At 44.3% G+C, this 25,658-nt stretch overlaps 1 protein-coding gene and 1 long non-coding RNA gene across 21 annotated transcripts in view; one reads left to right on the top strand and one right to left on the bottom strand.

Moving 5' to 3' along the window:
- SLC4A8 (solute carrier family 4 member 8) overlaps positions 1–25,658 on the bottom strand; it is a 200,260-nt gene that overhangs the window by 108,655 nt on the left and 65,947 nt on the right. For 5 of the 19 annotated variants that reach the window (XR_014082647.1, XR_014082651.1, XM_081592348.1 and 2 more), the window contains 7 exons: positions 24,602–24,853; positions 21,808–21,876; positions 20,416–20,589; positions 18,001–18,138; positions 16,405–16,496; positions 14,290–14,385; positions 7,893–13,160 (listed from right to left, as the gene is read on the bottom strand). Coding sequence is in view for 7 of the 19 variants with exons in the window: in XM_081592348.1 (XP_081448474.1) it covers positions 13,148–13,160; positions 14,290–14,385; positions 16,405–16,496; positions 18,001–18,138; positions 20,416–20,589; positions 21,808–21,876; positions 24,602–24,853 (834 nt within the window). In the remaining 12 variants the exon portion in view is untranslated. Of the gene's footprint in view, positions 1–6,196; positions 6,808–7,445; positions 7,540–7,892; positions 13,161–13,794; positions 13,992–14,289; positions 14,386–16,404; positions 16,497–18,000; positions 18,139–20,415; positions 20,590–21,807; positions 21,877–24,601; positions 24,993–25,658 lie in introns of those variants that run through there. The other 14 variants (XR_014082642.1, XR_014082639.1, XR_014082648.1 and 11 more) reach the window with 9 other exon arrangements.
- Positions 3,251–14,278, top strand: LOC145546206 (uncharacterized). 2 transcript variants are annotated; one of them, XR_014082657.1, is made up of 4 exons: positions 3,251–3,445; positions 4,129–4,207; positions 5,581–5,661; positions 8,168–9,329. It is a non-coding gene; the product is annotated as an uncharacterized LOC145546206 (long non-coding RNA). The 2 variants fall into 2 exon arrangements; XR_014082658.1 differs by lacking the exons at positions 3,251–3,445; positions 4,129–4,207 and adding an exon at positions 4,290–4,392 and having other exon boundaries at positions 5,581–5,787; positions 8,168–14,278.

Consider the following 25,658-nt stretch of genomic DNA (forward strand, 5'->3'; position numbering starts at 1 on the left):
AGCTGAGTCTGTTACCCTGTGATCATATGAGTGGATCTGTGCTCCCTTCAGCAGGCAGTCAGATCAGAGGCCATAAAATCCCTTCTTTGGACACTCATCACAGTTAGTATACCCAGTTCAGGAGACCACACGTGGACATAGGCACCCAGCTGCCCCAACAGGATCCCTGAGGTTCTAGGTCCTGCATGGGACTTCCTCCCCCTTGTGCTGCTGCCTCAAACTTTTACCCACTGGCTTCCAGACTCCAACGTGCTTGGACCCTCCTTAATGTCTCTGGTCCTCGAAACAGGATTCTCTGCCCTCGCACCTGATCAGTCTTCTGGGATTTTCCCACCTCTGTGGCTCCTAGTTCACCACAGAGTTGATCCTGCCAAGCAATTCCTGTCCTCATTATAGACTCAGGGCACAGAGAACTTGGAAGTTAAGAAACCATCTAACCATATGATCCAGAGATCACACTCTTGGGCATATATCTGGAGAAAACTCTAATTTGAAAAGATACATGCACCCCAGTGTTCACAAGCAGCACTATTTATGATAGCTAAGACATGGAAGCAACCTCAGTGTCCACTGACAGATGAAGGAATAAGGACGGTGTGGTTTGCAAACACAATGGAATACTAATCAGCCATAAAAAAGAATGAAATAATCCCATTTTCAGCAACACAGATGGACCCAGAGATAATTAAACCATCATACTAAGTGAAGTAAGCCAAAGACAAAATCATATCATTTACATGTGGAATCTTAAAAAAAAAATGATACAAATGAACTTACTTACAAAACAGAAATAAGCTCACAGACATAGAAAACAAGCATGGTTACCAAAGGTGGAAGGGGGGAGGGATAAATTAGGAGTTTGAGATTAAAATATACATACAACTATATATAAAATTGATAACAAGGAGCAACTGTAGAGCACAGGGAACTATACTCAATACCTTATAATAACCTATAATGAAAAAGAATCAAAAAGAATATTATATATGTAAAATATATACACAAATTATGAAAGTGAAAGTCACTCAGTTGTGTCAGACTCTTTGTGACCCCATGGATTATACAGTCCATGGAATTCTCCAGGTCAGAATACTGGAGTGGGTAGCCTTTCCCTTCTCCAGAGGATCTCCCCAACCCAGGGACTAAACCCAGGTCTCCTGCATTGCAGGCGGATTCTTTACCAATTGAGCCACAAATTATATCTATCTATCTATCTATATATATACACATATATACGTATATGTATGTATGTATATATGTGTATATATATATATATATAACTGAATCATTTTGCTGTACATTTGAAACTAGCACGACATTGCAAATCAACTATATTTTAATAAGAAATTTTTAAAAAGAAACCGTCTAAACATGACCTCTCATTTACACTAAGAAAGTAAGGCCCAGAGAAGGAAGTAGAAACGGGCAAACAACAGAGTCAGGACCAGAACCTTATCTCCTGACATCCACTTTCCCAGAGCCATGTAGTGATCATGAGACTAGGGGTCTCAGAAAAGTTTTCCAAACTGCCCACCCTGTTGGTGAGATCAGCCTCCCCCTGGATGTACGTAATGTGCTCATTTACGCCACCCCCTCCTAGACTGGAAGCCCCTTGAGTTTGTTCACCATTGTGTCCCAAGCCCTAGCGGTAGTGCCTGGCTCAGAGTAAGTACACCATCATTATTTCTTGACTCAAAAAGCAGGTCAGTGTAGATATGGCCAAACCAATTTACTCAGCTCTCAAAGTGGTCATTTGGGCCTAGGAACTGGATGAGCTGAACCCATGTCGTCAGAACAATGAACAGTGATATGGTTTTGAGCATGAATGTGCTTTGGACTCTGGAAGATTTGGGTTTGAATCGTAGCTCTGCCATCTACTGGCTGTACACCTCTTAACCTCAGTTCTCACATCCATAAAAAAGGAGTAACAATGTGTACCTCAAATAATTGTTGTGAGAGTTAAATGAATTATGTATTTAAAAATATTTGGCTCAGTGTTTGACACATTCTGAGCCCTTAATGCATGGAAACTTTTTATATTAGAGATGCTGCATGAGCAATGCCTACCCATACTACCTTCTAGGAGCAACCGCTACTCATGATCTCTGCTGCCCACGTGACATTAACCTTGGACATGGCCGACTGGACCAGGGTAGGGCGTTAATAGGGGTTAACTTGTTCAGTCCCCCTCTTCGTGGGACCTTCCAGGCAGTTGCCATCCCATCTTGTAATGGATGCTCTTCCTTTGGCCACTGGAGGAACCAAGGCAATTTAGCTTTGGGTAGCCACTGGGAGAGGGGAGGGTGCCTTCATGCTGGGAGAAAAGGCTCTTCATACCTGGATCCGGGGAGCAGCTAGGTGATGCTGCCTTGAGGGCCCCAGTGAGCCAATGCCATCAATGCATGATGGTGTTGGCCCAGTGCAGAGTGGATTGGCACTAAGTGTGCCTGCAGGAGTGACAACGGAGGTGGCAATGGCAGTAGAGTCTCATTCAGCGTTGGACATGGAACACAGATGTGAGGTTGTCACTGAGGTCACCACATTTGTGAACAGATATAAGTTAGCTCTGAGGGGTATTGAGAGGACCTGGAGGTCCTACACTAGCAGCTGAGAGGCAGGAGGCAAGCAGGAAAATACTCTTATGTTTTCTTATGGAACCCTAATGTTTTAACCTAGACTCATGTGATCTGGGACCTGCATAACCAAAGGCCCTGCCCCAGGATGGTGGGGATTCAAAGCGCAGAGGCCCTCACCCTCCTGCTCGGCCTCAGAAGCAAACAACTGCATCCCCCACACTGTCTTCCCTGCACTGTTTCCTCCCTCCACTCGACTCAGACATCTGTTCCCCACCCACTCCATCACAACCCTCCCATCTCTCATCTCCTCCTGGGCCATGCAGTCTGTCTGCAGCACCCTCCCTATCTCTGCCATGGAGTCAGGGGCCCACCCGTCCATCTTCACACACGTTTAGGTTCCCAGCCAGCATCCACCCTGCACCCCTGTGAGCTGGACACACCCTGGCTCCTGAGGGTGATTCTGAACAGCTGATTCTGTTCTTGGTCAGCTTTGGCTCTAAGTTCCAACCTTGAACCTAAACCTGTCTCCTTAGAAGAGAAGCTGGTCTGGGTTATGTCCTCTGGAGCTCTGTCAAGCGAGTTTGCTCTTTATTCTACGCAATGGACTTTTGCTCAGATGTGTGACATCAGAGTGATGTCCACTCTGCTTGGATCTCCCACACCCAGTTGCTTTTTGCCTTCGTCTCTCTCATCTGCCTTTCTCTCCATCGGTGCTTCCCCTTCCTTCCCCAGAGCCTCACCACCTCGTGCTGGCCCACCCACCTCCTTTCTCCTCTTCCAAGTCTTCTTCCTCAGGGCCACAAGATGAATTTTTCCAAAACATCAACAAACATACATTTCCTTTGTGACATGGCCTGGAACCTAGGAAAGTCCTCCTTAATCTGGCATTCAAGGTCTCCTTTCCTCTGTCTCCCAAGTTCATGCCCAATTGCTTTCTGACACAAAACCCTTTGTTGTTGTTTAGTTGCTAGTTGTGTCCGACTCTTTTCTGATTCCATGGACTGTAAACCACCAGGTTCCTCCATCTACGCCATTTCCCAGGCAAGAATACTGGGGTGGGCTGCCATTTCCTCCTCCAGGGGATCTTCCCATCACAGGGACTGAACCCTCATCTCTTGCATTGGCAGGAGGATTCTTTACCACTGAGCCACCAGGGAAGCCAACTGCAAGCAAACCAGTCAAATTCACTGTCATCAGAACATTCCATTAGCGCTCTTGCCTCTGGGACCTGACCTATATACTATCTTTTCTTGTCTCCTTCTTTCTCTCCTGTATCATCTTTGGAGGCCTCCCTGACTGAGGCTCTGACAGGATCCCCTCCACATCCCAGAGAAACCCACAGTCCTCACCACTGTGTGTCTCATATGTGATCTTATTTTTGATATGAGTCCCACTGCAGGTTCTCTGAGAAGTTTTATTCCCCCACCCCCTTCCTAGGTAGGCACTAAACACCTGAGTTTGAGGACAAAGATGAGATCAACCCTGTTGCCAAGACTCCCTGAGTCCTCTTCCACCTTCTTCACATGTTCCTCCTTCTCTGTTTTTCCAGCAGGCTCTGAAGAGGACACAGGAGTCTCTGTGGGGTCTGACCACTGTCACGTGCAATGAAACCACAGCTCCCCTGAGCCAAGGTAGGGAGGAGCATGCAGTTGATTATGATGCAACAATTTGGTCACCAACCACGATTTACCAAGTTCCCCAAATCTTGGATCTGTACTTGAGTTCTTCACATCTTAACAATGCATCCTAAAGTTCCTCATCTTGAGAAAACATTTCCAGGATTGCTCAGAAGTGACCACTTTCCTTGGCCATTCAGGTTTCTTTTTGTTTTCTAATTGTTTAAAAAACCTTCCATACTGTAGGCGCTCTTTCTGGCCACTGAATTTATGTTTGTTTTCTCAACTTTGCCTGCTGTTTATAAGTCATATAACTCGTACATTCTCTAGTTATACATTTCTATAATGACTTTTCAGTCTGCCCTTTTCCTTTTCTGTATACATCCAAACATGACCCCATAGTTAGGAACCTTATGAAGCCACTAGAGAGTGGGACAGCTGAGGGCATAGATTCCAAACACACAAACATAGGCTCACTCAAGTCTCTGCTGTATCAGCTGTTTACACTTAAACGATAACCTTTGTGAGCTTCAGTTTTCATCTGGAGGAGCATCAAGTACCCGTTCCGTGTCTCGTGAGGGTGCATCTGATGTGCTTAGCCAGGCACGTTACACACACAGACCAGATGTTGGCTACTGTTGCCAGGGATTCCCCAGTGAGGGCTTCAGCCCTGCATGGCAGATTATGAGGTGCCCAAGGAAGGCCTTTGATGGTGATGACAGTAAAGACAGAACTGTTAAAAGAGTCCATGGAGGCCCTTCTGACTCAAAATTAGAGCTAGAATCACATAGCCCAAAATTAGTAGAAAACTTACCACTCTTTAGAGCAGTCAAGGCTTGAGCATCTTTTCTTTACCCCTTTACCCACTGTGTTTCTTAGGGAAATCAGGTGATAACTCATTTAGTAATTTCTGAGAGTGGAAAGGGGCTTTGGGGACTATGGTAAGAATAGAGAAATGACCATTACCGTTTCGAGGATTGGGAATCCCCCAGTCATCCTTCCTCTCCCCTTGGGACCTAGGGACTACACCGCCAAAGATCAGTGGCTGAACGAGGAACTGACGGTCTTACGCTGAGCTAGCACCCCACAACCCCAAATGGAAGCTGAGCTGGAGAGCATGGCTGAGGCCCAGAAGCCCCAGCAAGGGGCTGATTCAATACTATGAACCACACAGACAAAGGTTACAATGACCACGATCCCTCTCCCCTTGACTCTAGGGGGTCCACTCCACCACACAGCTGCAAGTCCAAGGACCAGGAGGGCAGGAGAAGGGCAGGCCTGCTCCTGGAGGAAGGGAAGGCAGAGAGGGGTTGGCCTTACCTGCTTAATTAATTTAGTCTCTCCCATACACCTATAAAGAAGGCGGTATTATCACTCCCATTTTTCAGGGAAGAAACTGAGGCTCGGATGAAGCAAGCTGCCCCAGGTCACACAGCTATGAGGCAGAGCTGGAACTTGAAGCCTGGCAGGTTTGTTCCTGGTTTCCCTCTCATTTACTTGCCACTTGCTGAGAGCCTCAATCACACCCACTTAGTCTCCTGACAGGGAAGCTCAGTGCTTCCCTCCACTTGTGAGCACTGACATCAACCAGACAGGTGAGATTACGGGGGGTGTGCTCTGCTAGGGACCTTTGGAGCAATGGTTGAAGGAGGGAGCAATGTGATTCTTGTACATTATTTTGCAAGCTTGTAACTGTGAGTCCCAGCAATTAAACACAACCAAGAGGTAAAAGGGGTGAACTTGTGACCAGGTCTGTAACCCTTGGATCAGCCTTGGACATCACTAAGATAACTAGGCACATCAATTGCTCTATCTCCTTCTAAGGGAAACTAACAAGTCATAGCCTCTGCTGAAGGAACATCCCTCAATTGCTGTATCTGTTACCGCTTGATCCTCATTCTATCCCAGTTGGCCCTGAAAGGTCCCAGACCCAAAGGCCCCTGATTCACAGGCTGGTCAGGGACCTACAACATGGCTAAGAAATAATGAGCTGGCCCAATCACATTCTCAACCTTGGGAATAGGATTCTACAAATACAGAGACAGTGAAAGCTGTGCGCCATGGGGACTGAAGCTGAAATAATCTGGAGGTGGTTAAGGCTGTGATAGCTTGGGCAGAGACACACTGCAGAAGAGCTGTAAGGTAGGAAAACATACACAGCGGAGGGTGAAAATAAGCTGGTTGGAAGTGAAGCAGGCACAGACGAGCTGAGTCAGGCCAAGATGAAGGTGAAGCGTGATAGCAGTTGACGTTTGATCTGCCTGCACATAAGTATCATCTGGAGAGAATCTAACAAATACCAGTGTCTGTGCTTATTCCAAGGGAGTCTGTGTAATCAGTGTGGAGTGGGGGCCAGGCATCAGTAGATTACAAATGTCCTCAGGTAGAGGCAGGTGGAACACCCCCAACCTGCTGGGAAGCTCCCCAGCCTCCTGTCTCCTGTTTTTGCAGCCCGGCTCCTGCTCTGCTGGAGGCCCTGTGGTTCAGGTTCCCCTGGGTCCTTTGGCAGATTCTTTTGGATATTCAGTCGCTTACAGCTCCTGCCTTATTCCTTGCTAACAGAAGTTTGTACAAGTATTAGAGCAGCAATATGGTCAAGGAAGATGGGCCCAACCCTGGAGGATGAAGACAATTTGTCCAAGCCAAACAAGATCATCCCATCCCCTTCTCCCATCTTAGAGATGGGTATGTGACCCAATTCTGACCAATGACATGTTGGGGGCAGGGGGCTTCTGGGAGAAGTTTTCCCCTTTAAAAGAGAGAGAGAGAGAGAAGCTGGAGAAAGGCCCCTTTACCCTTTGTTGTACTGAAGAGTTATGCTGCCTGATGTGATGACCAGAGCTTCTGGAGCCATCCTGTGACTACGACTGGGAAAACCAAGAGGACTGCAAAAAATCTAACCAGAGCCCTGATGTGACTGCTGCCATTAACCAACCCAGGAACTACCTTTCTCCCGGTTTCTTGTTACTTACTCTGTTTACTGTGTGCCAGGTACCATCTTGAGCACTTTTCATGTGTAATTTAATGGGTGAAAACTGGCTTCAGTTCCTGCACAGGATCCTTCCCATACACCCCCTGTGACTTAACCCTGGCTTGTCCTGTGTCCCACACCCACTTGTCTTGGTTCTCTTTACTGGAAGACCCACAGAGGGCTGGTGTCCAGGAGGCTTCCAGCTGATGCCCTTCTAGTCACATTCCACAAGGCTGGCTGACTGGCTCTCCCCTCACCCTTGCCTTCTACCCCCTCACTCACCTCTTTACTCTTACTCCAATCCTTCCTTCTTCCCCTTTCCTCGATCCCTCCAATGACTGGATTTGAGAGGAAGAGAAATGGAGCCACACATCCCCTAAAACCAAAAATATCTGGAATGACTGTAGATCTTTAAAATCTGGATTTCTAGACAGTGGCAAGTCCTTAAATATTAGCAATTGGTCTCATCAGCCTAGTTGTAGCTCCAAAGTGGGCTTTCTTTTCATGCTATCCTTATTATCCAAAAATAAGTCTAAGTGGTCCCCAAAGAAAGGGCAGCCTAGCCTCTTCCGTGGCTCCAGCCAGGGATGCTCAGGATCTGCACCCAGGAAAGTGTATAGGCCCCTCTTCAGGCCCACCCCCTCATCTTCATAACTCTTCTTCCCAAGTCTGGAAGGTAGTCACCTTGGCTCAGCTCCCGCGTTTCGAGCTCAAAGAACACCATAAGTATTAACAGTTACACAGACTTTATTTTTCACCCATTGAGCACAGAAGGTCTGGGCAGGCATAGGTGTCACCATCACCCCCTCAGTTCACAGACACAGACCGTGAGACTTGGTGGTGAGGGACAGGGGTCCTGTTGCTACCGCAGATCGCTAGGGGATTATCACAACGACACGTGTTCTCGGTTCTATTTACACCATGGAGTGTGGAGAGGGTACATTTCTTACACTAAAAATATATACTTTGGAATCTCTAAAACAAAAATATCTCTATCTCTACAGGAGACCTACTAGAAAAAAGAACATAGAAAACGAGGGAAATGTACCAGCACCTCAAGCTGTCCCCTTCCGTGGGAAGGTCGCTCTGCTCTCCACCTGACACCATGTGCTTGGGAGGGCAGCTGTATCTAACCAATCGAATAGACAGACACAGATAAACGAGAGGGAGGCTTATCATCTTGGAGGAGTGATATGGAGGAGAGGTGTGGGGAGGAGGATTTTGGCCTCTTTTGCAAAAGGAATAATTGCACATTCAGTTTATTGCACGTGTGAAAAACCTGCAAGTTGAAATCGACTTGAGACCTCCTAAGAGAACCCAAGCTCTGCTGATTCCTGCTGGGCTTGGGAAAGGGCCGTGGGTGGGCTCTCTCCCGCTCAGAAATATTAACGCCATCAGCTAGAAGAAAAATTCTGTATTCTCCAATGCTGAAAGTGAGTTAGGTTTCAGAAAATGCTGTTCCTTTTCTTTTCAGAAGGATCAGAAACCATTCCATTCCCTTTGAGCACAGAATCTCTTAAAAGAATTATGCCTGTAGTTGAATTGCTCCACTTTCTGAAGTTTCCTATTGAAAAGATTCATGTGACACCCCTTTCCTCTTTTGATAGAGTTACTTCACACCTCTTTGGTTGTGAAAGTCAGCCTCCTTTCCCATAAAGAAACTAAAGAAACGTGAATTGAGTCAACTATCTCATTCTCTACAATTAATACAAGACCCCAGGGGCACCAAGAATGATAAAGAGTAGGTTTGGTAGAAAAATCCCTTCTATTTGGTTTTGGAATGTCTTTCTCTATTTACACTGAAATATGGATGAGCCTGAGGGCTTGAGAATTCATAGTCCCTCATCCTAAATAAGGCAAATAACCATCAAATTCCCTTTTGGAGCAGCCCCAGAACCATCCAACCTCCTCCTCTTTCTTCCCAGCCCCCACTGGCGGAAGTTGTTAGGACGTCTGACCAAAAACTCCTTCCCTCCAAGAAGAACTTGAAAGACGAGGAAAAGGCAGAAAGGAGGGGAAAGAGAGCTTGAAAAAGCTAAGTCAGCAAAAGGGGGCAGAACTGAGATGATGTCTCATTTGGCCCGTTAGGACCAGCAGGAACAATTTCTACCTTAGGAGGCCTGGCAGCTACAACCAAAAGAAAGTCAAGAAGGCTGAGAATATCTGATGCATGTTGACTGTCCTGCTGGGACGTGGCCTGGGAACCTGAGAAGTCTAAGGAAAATGCAGTAACGAACTAGCAAAGAGTGCTTAAAAATCCTCGGAGGAGGTGCTAACTCTCCTACAAAAGCAGACATTTAGAGAAGCTGACAAAGTAGTAGAAAGAAAGTACTGGAGAGTATGTCTGATGATAGTTAGAATGAAAGCCACAGGCCCTTGGCTCAAGCCTTCTCTTATGCATCAGGAAAACCTGGACATGCTGAACATGGACGTTGAAATCAACAGAGAAGCTGCAGGGAGAATTACTGATTCCTTAATTAGGAGGAAAGTCTAGAATACAGAATAGGTAGAAAATAGTCAAACAGGGAACTGTCTTTTTTGGATGACCAAAAACCAGATACCCCAAAGCAGAGACCTCTTAAAGGTCACAGATGTCAACCTAAGATGTTAACCAAACCTAAGACTTAGCATACCAGATTTTGATCAAATATCTATGACTAATTTAAAAGCCAGCCACATCCCAGACAAATAGAAAGAACAACTATTTATAACTTGTTTTGGAAATGAATGGTTCTCTACCTCTCTACCCCAAAGGCAAATTTAATATAAGAACAAGGAGAGGGGACAGGAGCTGAGTGCAGTAAAGACCAGCTCTCCTGATAGTCCCATCATCAGAAGTTGAAATAAACAGCTACAAAGAATTAGCCTGCATTTTATGTAAGCAACACTTTGGGCAATTTCACAACACATTTCTGCTGACCTTCACCTTCTCCCTAGACCAACCCTTCCCTAAGTCATAGATTAGGAAGAAACCCACCCACTTAGTGATGCCACTAAGATGCCACTTCTTCTGCTTAGAACCAAGATTCCACTCACCATCACTTTCTTAATCCCTGGCCTCCAACCCTTCCTACTCTACAATACCAGCCTATCAGGACACTGACTGTCAACACTTAAACTACTCCTGAAACTTCCCCTTGTCAGAAAAAAGTTGGACTACTTCTCTGGCCCAAGCAAGCCTGAGCATGGGGATTACCTAACTACCTGCCTTGCTTTCTACCCCTAAATCAGTTTCTCCTTAACGTTGAGCTTAAACACCTTTTTCTAAGACTAAGCTACCTGTATTTGCCCTCAGGCCATTCTATCAGGCTGGAGAGGGGAAGTCGTAGATGGGGGAATGACCATATTCTCTTGATGTCCCCACAGCTTAGATGCCCGAGGCTGTTCAGTAGCAGCAATGAAATCTCCTGGATATACGCTTTATTTGTCGGTAAGCACACATGCACACACAGACACACACATAAAAACACGAGGCCTCTGTTCACTATCACTCTCAGTTTCCTATCCTAAACACTGTCCCAACTTGACTCTGCCACCCATAGTCACCAGCCACAGACCTGAGCTGGGAAGCAGCCAGGACTGGGGTTGAGTGCTGGGTGGGATTTGGGAAAGATGAGAGAGGAAGAGTACGGAGTGGTTCCTACCACTGAGATGTAGCACAAATGAAGCTAGCTGTTGTTTGAGGAAAGTTTAATCACCCAAAAAGACTGGCATAGCCTCCCAAAGTAGGCTGCGCCAGGAACCTGGAGGGTAACAAAGACAGGAAGCCCACAGGACAGAGTATCATGGGACATCAGTGTGTGCAGAAACAGATGTTCGGAGCGACACTGTCACTCAGTTCTGCTGCATGATGGAGACTTCTCTGCTATATTCCTTGTAGCCATGCTGAGGCCAAGGGAACAGGGGACGCAGTCACCACCTTCCCTATACAGAGGTGGCAGGAAAAGATGGGAGGGGCAAGATGGGGGAAGAGAGGAGGGATGTTCTCAGGGAACAGAGAAGAAAGGGGGCAAGTTCAAGGAAGCAGTCAGAGAGGGACAGGGAAAGCCAGCAAGAAAGCTTTTCCCAATGATGGGTTGCCTTATGATTTTTCTAAACCATGTAGGTAAACAGGTACAATGATTACATTTATCCTAAAGTGATAAAATGTGAAGCTTTGGCTCTCAAAGATTTTAATGCCCATAGAGTTCAAAAAAGCATGCCTGATCCTGTCTGCACCATAGGAAAGGAAGCTGAGGCTGTCCCTGAAACAGCCTTGTGAATAGAAATTAGACAAGCAGAAACAATACCCATAATTCAAAGGGATATCACTTTAATATTTGAAAGCAGGGTGATGTTCAGCCAGTAGGTACTGGTATGGCTATACATACTGCTTGTTTACAGCAGGCATCCTTTCTGAGTGGTGGGTATCTATCTTGTACCAGTTGTTAAATATTTTGAAAATCATCTGTGTATTAAAATAATTGTGGCTCTAGGAGATAGGGAGATAGGAAAATGCAGGATTCCTTCAATATCAAAATCCCTAGAGTAAGACTAGAATAGCATCAACATATTTTTGGAGTCTAAGGAATGTAAACTTCAATAAGATTATGCAACCAACTCTTCACCTATGAAAGAGAGCATACTGAGGGGCCGCCCCTCTGTACAAATATTTTCCAGGATGGAAACTGATCAGATCCCCTGGGTACCAACATGCTTGTTAGTCACATTCTGTGCACAAAGGAAGGGAAAGTCTATACACAATGGAGCCCAAACCCTCACTGCAACAGAGAAGAGGAGACAAAAGTAGAAATATACTGTTAAACTGAATACCAGAATTAATTTCACCACTTACAGTTCATTTCCCCATTGTGGCTTTTTACATCTGAAAGTCAAAACATGTGTCAACAAAAAAAATCCAGGATGATGAAAGTGGTTTGGTCCATTGAGTTGACGATGGTTTGCGACTAAGGCAGCTAAGGAGACATTATGTAAGTATTTGGATCTCTCCGGGAATGGAATCAGAATATGTCCTCAAGAGACAGCAGCAAGACACGGATGTTTCCTCAACATGCCCAATAAAAAACCCCTTATCTCTTTTTCTATTCACAAACAACTATAATCAAACTTTCGCCAGAAATCTAGAGGGCAGACAGTATGACAAATCTTCAGGCTAGGAAGTCCTTCCTGATGTCTAAACTAATTCCTTCTGTAGCCACTAAAGCTCATTCTCTTACTCTATCAATGAAACCAAGCAAAGCTGCTCATCCTCACTCATCATCACTGATTTTCCCCTGAGCCTTTTCCCATCTGAGCTAAGCAAGTCCAGTGTGTGTGTGTCTCTTGGCCTTTTCATCATCCAAGGTTCTTGCTGAGTTATGCAGGCTGCTGCTAGGGAGCGAGGAAGACGCACTGGGTCAGAGGCATCTTTTGGCTGTTGTGGTTGGCACTGCCAAATGCTCAGGGTGCTGACCCTCCTAGGAGCAGACCTTCTGGCAGCCTCTGGGTCTGACCAGCATCCCCCAGAGGAGACAACCAAACCAAGGCCCAGGGCTGCCCAGGAGCCTGCAGTCACTATGCAACCGGAGAGGCTTCCCTTTGCTCTCTGCTCTCCTCCCACTCCCATACCCCGTCCTTCAGCAAGAGGGACCTCACTGAGGAAAATCCTCAGTGGCAGAATGGATTTAGATGGCTCAGCAGGCCAGCCACCTGAAGAGGAAATGTCTGGCAAGTGGGAAGCTGGGTCTTCAACGGTGGCAGTTCTGAAGAGAAAGAGAAGGAAGAGGAGAAGTACCAGCAGGAGGTGGTCTTCTGTTTCCATGCTCACGCCTGGCGATGCCCTCTGATGCACACCACCAATAACTGAATCTCGCATGGCTTGGCCAGGACCAAGGACAGGGCCAGGCTGGGGCTCGCTTCTTCTCTGAGACCCTCGCCATCTTCTCTGTAACCAGAGCTTCCCTGTGGCACCTCATGGCCCACAGCCTCCAGCCCAGCAAAGACTTTTAGTTGAAGAGACTGAACAAAAGTGTTACAATTAGACAAAAAGGGAACACATGATTCATTCCTGCTTTTAACACAATACTTTGAAGATGTCACCACAATTTGGATCTGGCTATATTTTAAGTTCATTTACAAGTAGACTAGTTCTCAACTAAAAATAATCATGTGCGTTATACTTTCGACAGCTGCCTGGATTTTCCTCTGAAGGAAACAAGATTCTATATTTCACTCACATTCAGCACAGATTTATTTTAACCCATTCGATGAAGAAATAACCCACCACTACCACCCACTGGTGGCTGTGACTTTCCAGAGCAGCCTTATGAATGAGACAGTTATTACCCCCATCTCATGGCTGAATAAACTAAGTGCCAGAAACAGTGGTCTGCTAGGTTACACATGAAATTAATAGCTAGGCCAAGTCTCCTAACCTAGCCTACTGATTTTTTTTTTAAGCTAGAAAAATTGCCTTTAGTAAGACCTAAGATTTCACCTTCAATTATCTGATGACTTAGTGTTTGGACCAAATTATTTATGTAATTTGAGTACACAGTCTACCTCAATGTAGGCAAAAATGCCTCAAGTCTTTCCCTTTTCTTCATGAACCAGATTAAGATTGACCTATGCTACCGACAAACAATATTCAGAATTTGGTTTTCAAAATAAGAAAACAGTTACAATTTAATATTTCAAAATTTTTATGAGACAATAATTCTCATTATGGAACAAGTTAAATAGGTTAAAGTCTGTATCAATATTATCAACACTATCCAAATATTGTAAGGATTTTCCAGTTTGTATGGCTGCAATCACCAGAGAGATGCTCTACCAATTTTGAAATGGGAACTAGAAAGAGGATAAAGGGAATGAAACAGATAAAGCAAATTTACGTTCCAAAATAATTCCATCCTGACTTTGGGCTTGTGTAAATGGGAAGCTCAAAACAATGTATCTGCTCAAATAGTTGGAAAACATTTTTGCTTCTCTTAGGCTTATAACAATTCTGTGAGGTTAGCGGCAGTCCTAGATGGGTTATTTAACAGATAAATTCAATTTTACACCTAAAATACAGTTTACTTTCAACATGATTTCTATTTTTAAAAGCCATAAATAAATAAAAATCAGCAATTATAGTTCTCTTTACCTCTTTTCCTTTGTGTTTCCGGAATTCATACTGAGAGCTTTCCAGACCGTGGTTTTAGGCATTTCATCAGATATATTAATCTCAGAGGGGTCACATCTGAAATCAATGCTTAGGACAGTCAGTGTCAGACATACAAATAAGACATATACCTCAGTCTGTGATGCCTGCCACCCACCGGAAGGGAAAAGATGAAGTCTGAGGGGGCTCGTCTCAGAGCTCTCACAGCACTAGGAACCAGATGGTTGGAATTCGAAAGGCAAGGTGGCCCGTGAGTCAGAGCTGAGGGCTGGGCTGGGGTGCTGGCAAGCGGCCAGCCCTGCCTGCACAGTTCTGCTCTCCTCTGAAGGGCCCCTCTGGCGATGCTGGTGACAGCACTGTGACGCCCATAGTGGCAGCATCAGGAGCTACGACTGACTGAGCGCTCACTGCATGCCAGGCATGGGGCTAAGCACTCTTTGTTCCTTGTCTCATTTACATGGCCAGATCTTTTCCATTTGTAGTTTACAAAGGTCTGTCACAATGTGGTGTCTTAACAATTATAGCATCAGAGAAGATTAACATCCTCATTCTGAATATGTAGAAACCAAAGCTTGTAGGGTTAAGAGACCGTCCAAGGTCAAATGTGCATAAGTGGAAAATCAAGACCTTGCATCCTGTCCTTGGTCTCCTAGAAACCTCTATCCCCCCAATACTCTGAAGTTTTCCACATGCCAGACTGTTCCCTTCTAAAAGGCCAAGAGAGGAGGCAACACCTGCTAGAAAAGGAACATGGCTCCCACTTCACCACAGAGAATACAAAGTCTCTGGCTCCTTGCATGGCAACTTACAGAAAGTTTATTAAGGACCAAAGATTCCATTTCTTTGTGGTCAGTGTTTTTTTTTTAAGTTAAATATTCACAGTAACAGAGTAGAATGATGGTTACCAGAGGCTGAGGGGTGGGGGACAAAGGGAGATATTGATCAAAGGGTACAAACTTCCCAATAAAAGATGAGTAAGTTCTGAAGACTTAATATAGAGCATGGTGGCTATAGTTAGTAATAAGAATGTACTATATACTTGAAATTTGCTAAGAAAGTAGATCTCACATGTTCTCTCCACCCATAAAAAAGGAATGTTAAGTATGGGAAGTGATGAATATGCTGTCAATTTGATTAAAGTAATTCTTTTACTATATATATATATAATGCTGCATACCTTAAATATATACTACTTCCAGTTGTTATGAATAAATAGCCAAAGAAAAGCTTTTCCTCTTCTCTCCCTCAGTATAAACCACAATCAATTCAATAAGTCAGCAGTAAATTATCCAGCATCTCGATGGCCCAGATCCCCTCTCTCTCCCTTTTCTGTTCCGTCTCCACCTCTGGGCTTCTTTCAGTTTGTGTATTCCTCTCTCAAAGTGGAAACAAAATGCCAGGGTTGAACAGACCAAAAGGCTAAGATCACTGGCAGAAGTAAGGATTTGGAGGAATCCCAGTTCAGTTTCCCCTTGGCTTCCAGGACTGCAGCTGCCATGAGCCAAGCTGGAAGGGGATGTCCCTGCCCATCCCCCAAAGGCTTGCCTAAGCATGGGAACTTCATGCCCACTAGGATGACAAGCATAAAGTGAAGTCGCTCAGTCGTGTTCGACTCTTTGCGACCCCATGGACTGTAGCCTATCAGGCTTCTCCATCCATGGGATTTTCCAGGCAAGAATACTAGAGTGGGTTGCCATTTCCTTCTCCAGGAGATCTTCCTGACCCAGGGATTCAACCTGGGTCTCCAGCATTATAGGCAGATGCTTTACAGTCTGAGCCACCAGGGACAAGCATAGCCTATATCCTATTCTCTTTTGGAAGGCGGCAGAGATAGGCAGAAAGAGCACTGGTTTGAGGAGAGCATGAACTTTGGAAGCAGCGTCCTCCCATGACTCCCATAACTGGCACAGTGCCTGATGCATGGCAGGCCCTCAGGAAACCATGAAAGGAAGGGTGTTTTCACAGGTTGCAATGGAGAAGTTGAATGTTTAGCTTTTTATACCAGCAGCTGCATTCATGCCCCAACCCTCACACAAAGCCAGAATGTTTACAGAACCACCAAAATAAATCAACTCCTCTGTGTTTTGGGAGCTTTACCTGAAACTGTTGTTCTTTCCAGGACTACTTAGTAACTTTCTGCTCTCTAAGGGGAACTTGTCTCCCCCGATTTCTAACATTTTTTCCGCCTCCTGCAAGAAAGAGACATTATTTCATCTTGGATCAAGTGAAACCAGTAGTCTACACCAGCGCATTTTTCAATCCCTATAATTTCTACCTAATTTTCCCTCACACTTATTATAAGAGAGTGTAGCTATGTTCTTTCATAATTTTGACTCACCATAAAATGAGAGACAAGCCAACATCTGCACCTATTGAACAGTACTTAAAAAAAAAAAAAAAAAAGAACCTGAATCTGAGTAAATCTTTAGATACAACTACCAATTTACTGGAAAGAGGAGCCCGACAGGCTACAGTCAATGGCATTGTAAATTATTTAGCGACTGAACAACAATATTGTTAACTATAGTCACGAGGCTGGATACTATAATCCCAGAACTTACTCATCTCATTGACCACCTTTACCTATGACAGCCCTATCCCTTAGTGTTCTGTGATGCCACCAGACTCCAGTCTGGAGATTTTATCTCTGAGATTACTCCTAATTCCCACACTGGCAAGCCCTATAGAAATATTGGTGATGTGGAGGACATTACTCACTCTAGTCTTCCTTTCCTCTGCAACCAATGTGAAATCCCCCACAATAACATACCCTCTGTGTTTGTTAGCCTGTGGACTTGTGGACTATCCTACTTTTGGTTTAACTTACTTTAGGCTTGTTGTTGTTGTTTAGTCACTAAGTCGTGTCTGACTCTTGCGACCTCATAGTCTGTAGCCCACCAGGCTCCTCTGTCCATGGGATTTCCCATGCAAGAATATTGGAGTGGGTTACCACTTCCTTCTCCAGGGAATCTTCCTGACCTAGGGATTGAATTTTTGGCTTATCCTTATATAAGATCATTGCACTGTACACCTTAAACTTACACCATATTATGTGTCAATTATATCTCAAAAAAATAACACAAGATTTTCAAAATTCAAGATTTTAGGAAAAAATTCCTCTAAAATGAATATCAAAGTGCCTGTTTCAGGCACTAACTGGATGTGGAAACTCTTTCAGGCTCATTCTTGGACTGGTATTTTCACTTCGCTACACATCCATTCTTTGCACATATTATAAGCCACTGACTGAAGGTCCATTGTGTGGATGGCAGATGCCAAGTGCTCAGGAAAATGAGAAAGGACAGAAAGTCCTATTCAAGTTATCTCTATGAACCACAACACCATCTGCAATTAAGTATGTAACAAACACTCTCAGAAAATAATAGATTTTGAATAATTATCAAATTAGACCTTTGGGAAAACATAAACTATTCAATCTGATAATAAAAGCAGATTCACATTCATATTCTAAGTGTAAACCTGGTAAGTAGGCTGTAGACAGAGGAAAAAACAACTGGTTATCAAATTTGAAGATGAAGGACAGGCATCAGCTGAGAATATCTTCAGAGTAATCTTCCCCGATCCTAAATATAACCCTTGGGATTCCAGACATGCTGACTTTTCATGTGGCCCTTCCTATGTTCTGTAATTTGAAGCTGCCCCAAAGCGTACAGTTGGTGCAAGAACTATGACCTCTTCCTCCTTGGCCTTCTTCTTGGCATCATCCAACTTCTTCTTTTTGCTCTCAGGCATGAGATCATCCAACCAGCTCAGTTCCCGCTTAGAGAAACAGAGATCCATGACTTTCCTGACAAAGACCAAGGCCAAAACCTGAAGACATATAAAGAAAATGAATTAAAGGGGCTTGTTTCCTTCTGGAGTAAAAAACCAAGTCTTATATTCACAGCAGACTAGGACATGTCAGGCAGAATCAAACTCATAATAATCATCATAGTTGCCTTTTATTGAGTCTCTCTGTACCAGATACTGTTTTATATACAATATTTTATTTAACTATCATCAAAACAACTCTACAACTTATTAATTCCCTACTTGAACTAATTTAATTTCTTCACTGAAAAGAGAAACTCTCATCATCAGATTGCCCTAAGAGCTGTCTTCTGGCTCAAGGCCAGTAGGAAGGGCTAGAGGGCAGGATAGGGTGGCAAGCCTCTCTAGAAGATGGTTTTGGTGGGGCCAGTTATACCCAACCCAAGCATGGGCCACCATAGGGTTAGGGCACCTTGAAGGGCCATCTGGATTTCCTCTGGTCCTCTGCCTGTACATTTACTCGCAAAGCCTTGCTTTATGTCCACAGCATGGATCTCGAGTGGTTTCTGTCTCTGGCCTCTGACGTGGTTTGGCACTCATTTTATAAATGAGGAAACTGAGGCCCAGGGAGAGAAGGTAACTTGCCTAAAATATGACAGTTAATTGACTCAATAGAAATGACCAGAGTTCTCAACTACTTCTCCACTTTCTTCCCATAAGGGCCATTTCAGCCAAAGGAGAACCAATAACCCAGAAAGCCCTGCCTGGACTGACTGGTGTTCACCAGCTAAATCCGGTGACTGGACCAGAAATGGGGCAAATCTGGCTAACTGCATTCATTTCCCCTTAATTTCAACAACTATATTCACAATAAATCCAAAATTGAAAGTATCCCTTCCAGGAGTTGCTGGGAATTTGCTATTTCTTTAACCACACACTCAAGCCCTGAACATAGCACCCCAATGCAGAACCCTACATGTACTCTGACAAAATTGAGAATCCCATCAGGAAGATATATATCTAGGAGATTAGGGGAAAAGAACCCTGAAGTTTCCTTATCCTTGAATATTCTCCCAGTAAGACAGACTTCAAAAGTATGTAAATGAATACTCGATATTACCCTCATTGCCTTTTCCCTCTGGAGGCCCATCCTTTGGATAACTTTCAAACAGCCCACTGAATGCTCAGCATTCTCATGACATAGAGTAAGCCAGAGAAAGGAAGGCATCAAGAGGACAAGATGAAACAGTGAGGTGGTCAGGTGGTATGTATTTCATCATCAGCCTGGTTTTAGGAAACAGATTGTCACCTGTTACACCACACAGTTCAGCTTTCCTGGTCTCCTTTCCAAAGCCCTTCAGTTTGAAAGGAGTTAAGGGTGTCCCAGCCACTTATCAGTGCTAGACACCTCTTTCTTCTCTCCCAATGACTTGAAACAGTACTTTTCCACCATTATAGACACTTCTGATTGCAATGAATTCTAAACTGGAATCATATTGCCTTCAGATAATATGCAAATTATCACAAACATGAAGAGTCCTCTCTCCATATCAGATTCATGAAAAAAAGAGAAATATTAATAAATAGAAAGAAATACAGACATGCAGAAAGGCAGATGGATAGTCTTGAAAAAAACATGGCAAACTACTACACACATGCATCCACACCTCAAGGTCTCCCAAATAATGCTTGGTCTGTGAAGACCAACCAAAAAAACAGGAACTCACCATCAATAAAGGACTAATATCCAGAATACAGAAAGAACTCCTAAAACTCAACAACAGAAAAACAAACCACCTTATCTCAAAATGGGCAGAGGACTTGAACAGACACTTCTCCAAAGAAGATATACCAATAGCCAATAAACACATGAAAAGATGCTCAACATAACTTATCACTGGGGACATTAAAACCAAATCAAAACCACAATGAGATACTAACTCACACCCATTAGGATGGATGTTCTCCAAAAAACCCACCCTGACACAACATGGACTAACCTTGAAGACATTATGCTAAGTGAAGCAAGCCAGTCACAAAAGGATAAATACTGTGATTCCATTCACATGAGGTCCTGAGAGGAGTCAAATTCATAAAGACAGAAATTAGAATGGTGGTTGCCAGGGACTGAGGGGGGTTTTGGTTCATAGGTATAGAGTTTTAAGTTTTGCAAGATGAAGAAGGTTCTGGAGAAAGATGGTGGTGATGGCTGTACAAGGTGAACGTACTTAATGCCACTGAACTGTACAGTTAAACATAGTGAAGATGGTAAGTTTTCTGTTATGTCTATTTTATCACTATTTTTTAAAATAAAGAACAACACCTTTTAAAACTCACCATCATAGGAAAGACAATGGCAGCTGGAGATGCCTTGATGACCCAGAGCAGGACGAGGCAGGTCAGCTGGATGAGGGTGAAAAGGTGCACTTTGCGCAGCGGCACATGCCGGAGGTAAATGAAGTCCGGCTGGTGCTTCGCAGGCATCCCAAAGAGCTTCAGACGATCAAAGAACTGAAAAAAGGGAATCAGCACTTATCTTTCGGTGGTTTTCCTGGGGCTTGTCGGGCCCATTCATGTCTGTTATATCATAGGCTCCGAAAGGTAGCTAATACCATTTCTACCTGACAGAAGTAGAAACTGAGTCTCAAAGAGAACAGGTCATTTGGCCAAGGTTGGTAAGTGACAGCATCACATGTAAATCTATCTCTTCTCATTTTCAGTTCAACTTTCTCTCTTCTATCCATACTGTAGCTCCTGAGAGAGCTCTTTCTTGGGGAGTATTGCAAACAAAATAGGCCAATGGCATTCTTCTGCTTAAAAGCCCAAATCTATTTGTCCTTGGAGGAGTTTGGAGCTTTTCACAAATTATGTAAAGTAAAAAGATAAAATGAAACCTCACAACATTCTGGATATAGAAAATATCCTTATATTATAAAAAGGAAAACAGAGACTCAGAGAGATTAAATAACCTGCTCAAAGAACTCAGTGTATAAAAATGACTACTGGACATTCCAAAACAACAAAGAGGAACAAGCCACCAATAGAAGCAGCAGCTAAATTATCATTGTATCTGTGATAAAATGAGCTAACACAAGCTAGCTCAGAGGAATGAGTTGATACATGGAGAAAGAAAACGTGTGACAGGAAGTAATACCTGCTTACCTGGGGCAGCTCCCATGACTTCCCAATCTCTTCACCAATGCACCCCCAGTTACACCCCCCACACACTTTAGCCTGGCACCAAAACTAGTGTCATCCATGGCAATTCACTCCAGTATTCTTGTCTGGAAAATCCCATGGACAAAGGAGCCTGGAGGGCTATGGTCCACAGGGTCGCAAAGAGTAGGACACAATTGAAGCAACTTGACATGTACATATGCAGGTGTAGAAGCCCGTTTGGCTTTTGACCAACCTTTCAGATCTAAGTTTACTAGCATCTGATAAAATACCTAGTGTTTAATACATGTCTGATAACTGTCTGTTGAATAAAACTGACGAAGGACCGGAACCATGGCGCTGAGTCAGGCCACCCTGGAAGTCTCTGTGCCCTCATGCCAACATGACTGTATTTTGCCCAGTGTCCAAGGGAATGTCTAAAAGAGCTTATGCAGCAAGACTAGGAAATAGTTCCTCAAGAACTGGTTTATGGTTCCCTAGGGAAGCTGCTCTCCCTGGTCAGGAAGGTGAGCTCACAGAAGGAAGACGCTGCCTGGCTGAACCCCATAGTACCTGAATTCCCTGCAGGGAAGACACTCCCATGTAGAGGAAGACTCCATACAGGACCGGCATCGGGATAAACTGAAGATGAAAGGGCAGAGACCAGAAATTCAATGTGGTATCATAGCACACTCAAGATTATATAAACTGCCAAACCTCCAAGAAGGAAGCAAACTCACAAAATCACTGCAGAAATGCTGCATTCATTTCTGCTGTCTTTACACGATTAAGACACAGAAGCAAAAACAGAAGCTGACAATGATACAAATCATTTTGTTCTGAAATGAAATGATTACATGTAAGTGTAATATGGTCCTGGTTAAACCATAGGCCTCACATCTTCTCCCCATCTGGTTCTTCCTCCTCCAGGGAAATGGGCAGGTGCACACACACACACATGCATACACACACTCACCCATCTCTTTTACAGAACTGCAATCTTTTAAATCTTTTGTAATCACATAATTGTCTCCTCAGGGATTTGGTGTATTTTAACATAGGCTAAAAGCATTTGCTTTTTATTAATCAGAGACTTGAGGGCAGGGGTAGGGAGGTATCTTGTCAGATAAAGAATAATTTAGGGAGAAATGGCAACATGATTCTATTGCACTTGAATACACATGCACACTTCCCACATTATACCAATCTAGGTAATTTTCAGAGCAACTTTACAAGGTAATGAGGCCCATGGAATTAAGGCAAGGAAAATATCACTGCAAAGACTACACTCAACTTGCTTTTATTCTGGGGCTAAAGAACATTTCTAAACATAATTCTTCTTTGAACTAGAAAATCCCCATGGATTTTATGTTGTTCTGGCTCTAGAGTGAGTAGACATCTCAATTTGGTGCTAAACTTGTTAAAAGAAGTACTGAATGATTTCCTAAAAGAATCCTCCTGAGACTGTTCTAGGAAGGCCAGGCAATGCCCATCACCATGACTTCATGGTTATGTTCCCAAAGGAGCAGACACCTTTGGGCTCCTTCAGATGGCACCTAAATCAGAGGTGGGGGTGGAAGTGGGCCAGGGACAGAGAGTAGAAGGGGGAAGGGGCATGAGGAGAGGTAGCAAGATCAAGTGGAAGTAAGGGGGCAGGAGGAGGGTTCAGAATCCTGTCCCACCTCTGCCAATTTGCACATTTAAACAGCATCTGCATTGCAGGCCGAAGTGGTTGACAAGTCACTAAAAAGTGGGAGAAGGAGGCAAGGGAGGTAAGTAAGTGCTCCACAATGGCTGAGGCTTGAACTTTCTTTTTTATCCTGTTTTTCCCCACAGGCAGGCCTTTCACCCACAAAAAATTTTTTTCCTCATGTTCAAGGTAGCTTCCATCTTTTCAAAAATCCTCTTCTCACCCCATGTCTCATACCAGCCCCTGCCCATTTTGCTGTTCTACTTCAATAGAAAAAACTTCTTGATAGAGTTGTCTGCCCACACTCTCTTTACTTCACCACCTATCTACTCTTCAGGTCCCCATCCCTCGGCTTCTACTGTATTGTTCCAATGAATCTGCTCTTGGCAAGTCTCATTAGGCTTCCATGTTGCCAAACCCAATGATCTTGGTTTGGTCTTCATTTTTCTAGACAGTTTCCAACCAATCATTCCCCTCGCTTGAATTCCCTGACATCATATGCTCCTGGTTCTCCCCATCCCCCTCTGGCAGCTCCTCTGAGTCTCTGTTGCTGTCTCTTCCTCTACCGACCTTCTAAATATTGGACCTGCGTGGACTCTGCTCATCTCTCCACTCCTCCTCTTTTATAGCTACCCTTCCCCCTGAGTGAGCTCATCTATGCCCCTGGCTTTCACTACCACCGATGTGCTGCTGACTCCCTCATTTATATTTTTAGCCTAGTAACCTCCCCTAGCCTCTTCACTCAGATGCCTACCAAACATCTCACTCAAATCTGATCACAGCCAACCCCTTACAAAATCACTTCCTCCTTCATACAGTCTTCTCCACCTTAAATGCCATCACTCTCCACCCAGATGGTCAAGCTAAAAACCTAGCAGTCATTTTGACTTTTCCATTTTCCCATTCCATATCCAGTCAACCAGCAAGACCTGATCTCCTCCAAGATATACAGAAGTCATGCCTTTTATGCATTCCTTACTATACATTCCTTTTATGCATTCCTTCCTTCCTTATCCAACCACCATCCTCTCTCACCTGTAATAGTCTCACCTCTATTTTTCCTCAACCTTAAATACTTATTCTCTAGATATGAGCCAGAGAGATCTTTTTAAAAAATACTAAATGGATAATGTCCCTCTACTGTTAAAACCCTTTGAAGGTTACCTTTACCAGTGTCAACAAGCCCTACATGATCTGCCCTTGCCCTCTTCAATCTCATCTCACAGCGCTTTTGCCTTAACATCCCTGAGCCACACGGCCCTGGTAGCTCCTAGAACATGTATGTATCATTATTTCCCGCCTCAGGACTCGTCTAGACTGCTTTTCTCCCTTCCCTCCATGTCCTCTCCCACCACTCATGGCAGGGCTGGCTCCATCTCATCTTAAACACCATTTCCTTAGAGAGGCCTTCTCTGACCACACTAACAGAACACATCCCTTTAATTCTCTATAGAATCATACAACACTGTATATTTCCTTTGATCACATATTACATTCTGTAATTACCCTGTTTATTTTCTTAACTAACTTCCTTAACTACATCTTATCTGTCTTGCTCCACTCAGAATAAACTCCTCAGGGCAGGTATTTGTACGTGTATCTATTTGTCATACCACTGCATTCCCAGCACAAATCAGGCACTTAATATTTAACTAAAGAATGAATGAATGGTTTTACCTTTAATATAGCTGTCATGAAGACTGAGCAGCCCATCAACACAAAGATCATAAGGCCTGTCACTCTCTGTTCTCGGATGCCCAAGAATTTGGGCTGTTCTCCTGGGGCAGAGCACTCAGATTCCAGTTTGAGGCTATTCACGTGTGTGATGGATAGGACAGTTGCAGCCACAAACCAGGGCAGGCCCATGATGGAGCAGACACCCAGCATGACGGCCACCATCAGCAGGTCCAGGTGGTAGCCACATCCTTTCTGTGGGGAAACAGAGTCTCCATCACCATCAGTGGGCTGGCTGTAGTGGGACATAGGACAGTGAGCTAAGAGTCTCAGGCCCAAAGCAGGAAGGATAAGGAAGGGGTCCAGGGATTCCAGAAGAGTCTTGCAGCCCCTCCTGGTTTGGAGGGAACAGAGAAGAAAGAGAAACCTTAGCGTGTCCTACACATGCCAATATCCAATTTTTATCCATGTGTCCCCAGATCTCACCCTGAGTATCACATATTCAAAGATTCATCCTTTCTTGGCAGAGTAGCCAGAGACACATCTTGATCATTCTAGAGGGTCGACCCTACAGGAGTTGGAGATAAATAGGTTCCTATAAACACTCCCCATTCCTTGCCGAATATGAATGTTGCCTACTCTAGGGAATGAAGGAATAGAGACAAGTCATGAAGCCTCTCACTAATAAATGTATTGGCACCAACCCTACCTCCTAGGATTCTTGGGCTCAAGGTTCAGTCTGGAAACCTCAGTAATGGACACCAATGGGAGAACAGTTGTCTCCAGGAAACAGTGGTCCAAGCCCTAACCTGAACCTCAGGAAGATAATACTGGACCAGAGCATGTGACCATACAGGGACCACCAAGAATTCTGCCCACCAGCCTCCCCTACAGGTCTGAGAGGAGAGTAATGGATTCCAAGCATCCTTCACATTGTACAATCATGCTCTACTCTAGTTTCATCTCCACACCAATCTCTGTCATTAATGAAGGAGTCAGAAACCCTGGAAACTCTGAATGAGCTCCTTCCATGACTGCTTTTACCCAGGTTCTACAGTTC

Source organism: Giraffa tippelskirchi, chromosome 4 (genome assembly GCF_054371585.1).
Source record: "Giraffa tippelskirchi isolate mGirTip1 chromosome 4, T2T-mGirTip1v1.2.pri, whole genome shotgun sequence".
NCBI classification, from domain to species: domain Eukaryota; kingdom Metazoa; phylum Chordata; class Mammalia; order Artiodactyla; family Giraffidae; genus Giraffa; species Giraffa tippelskirchi.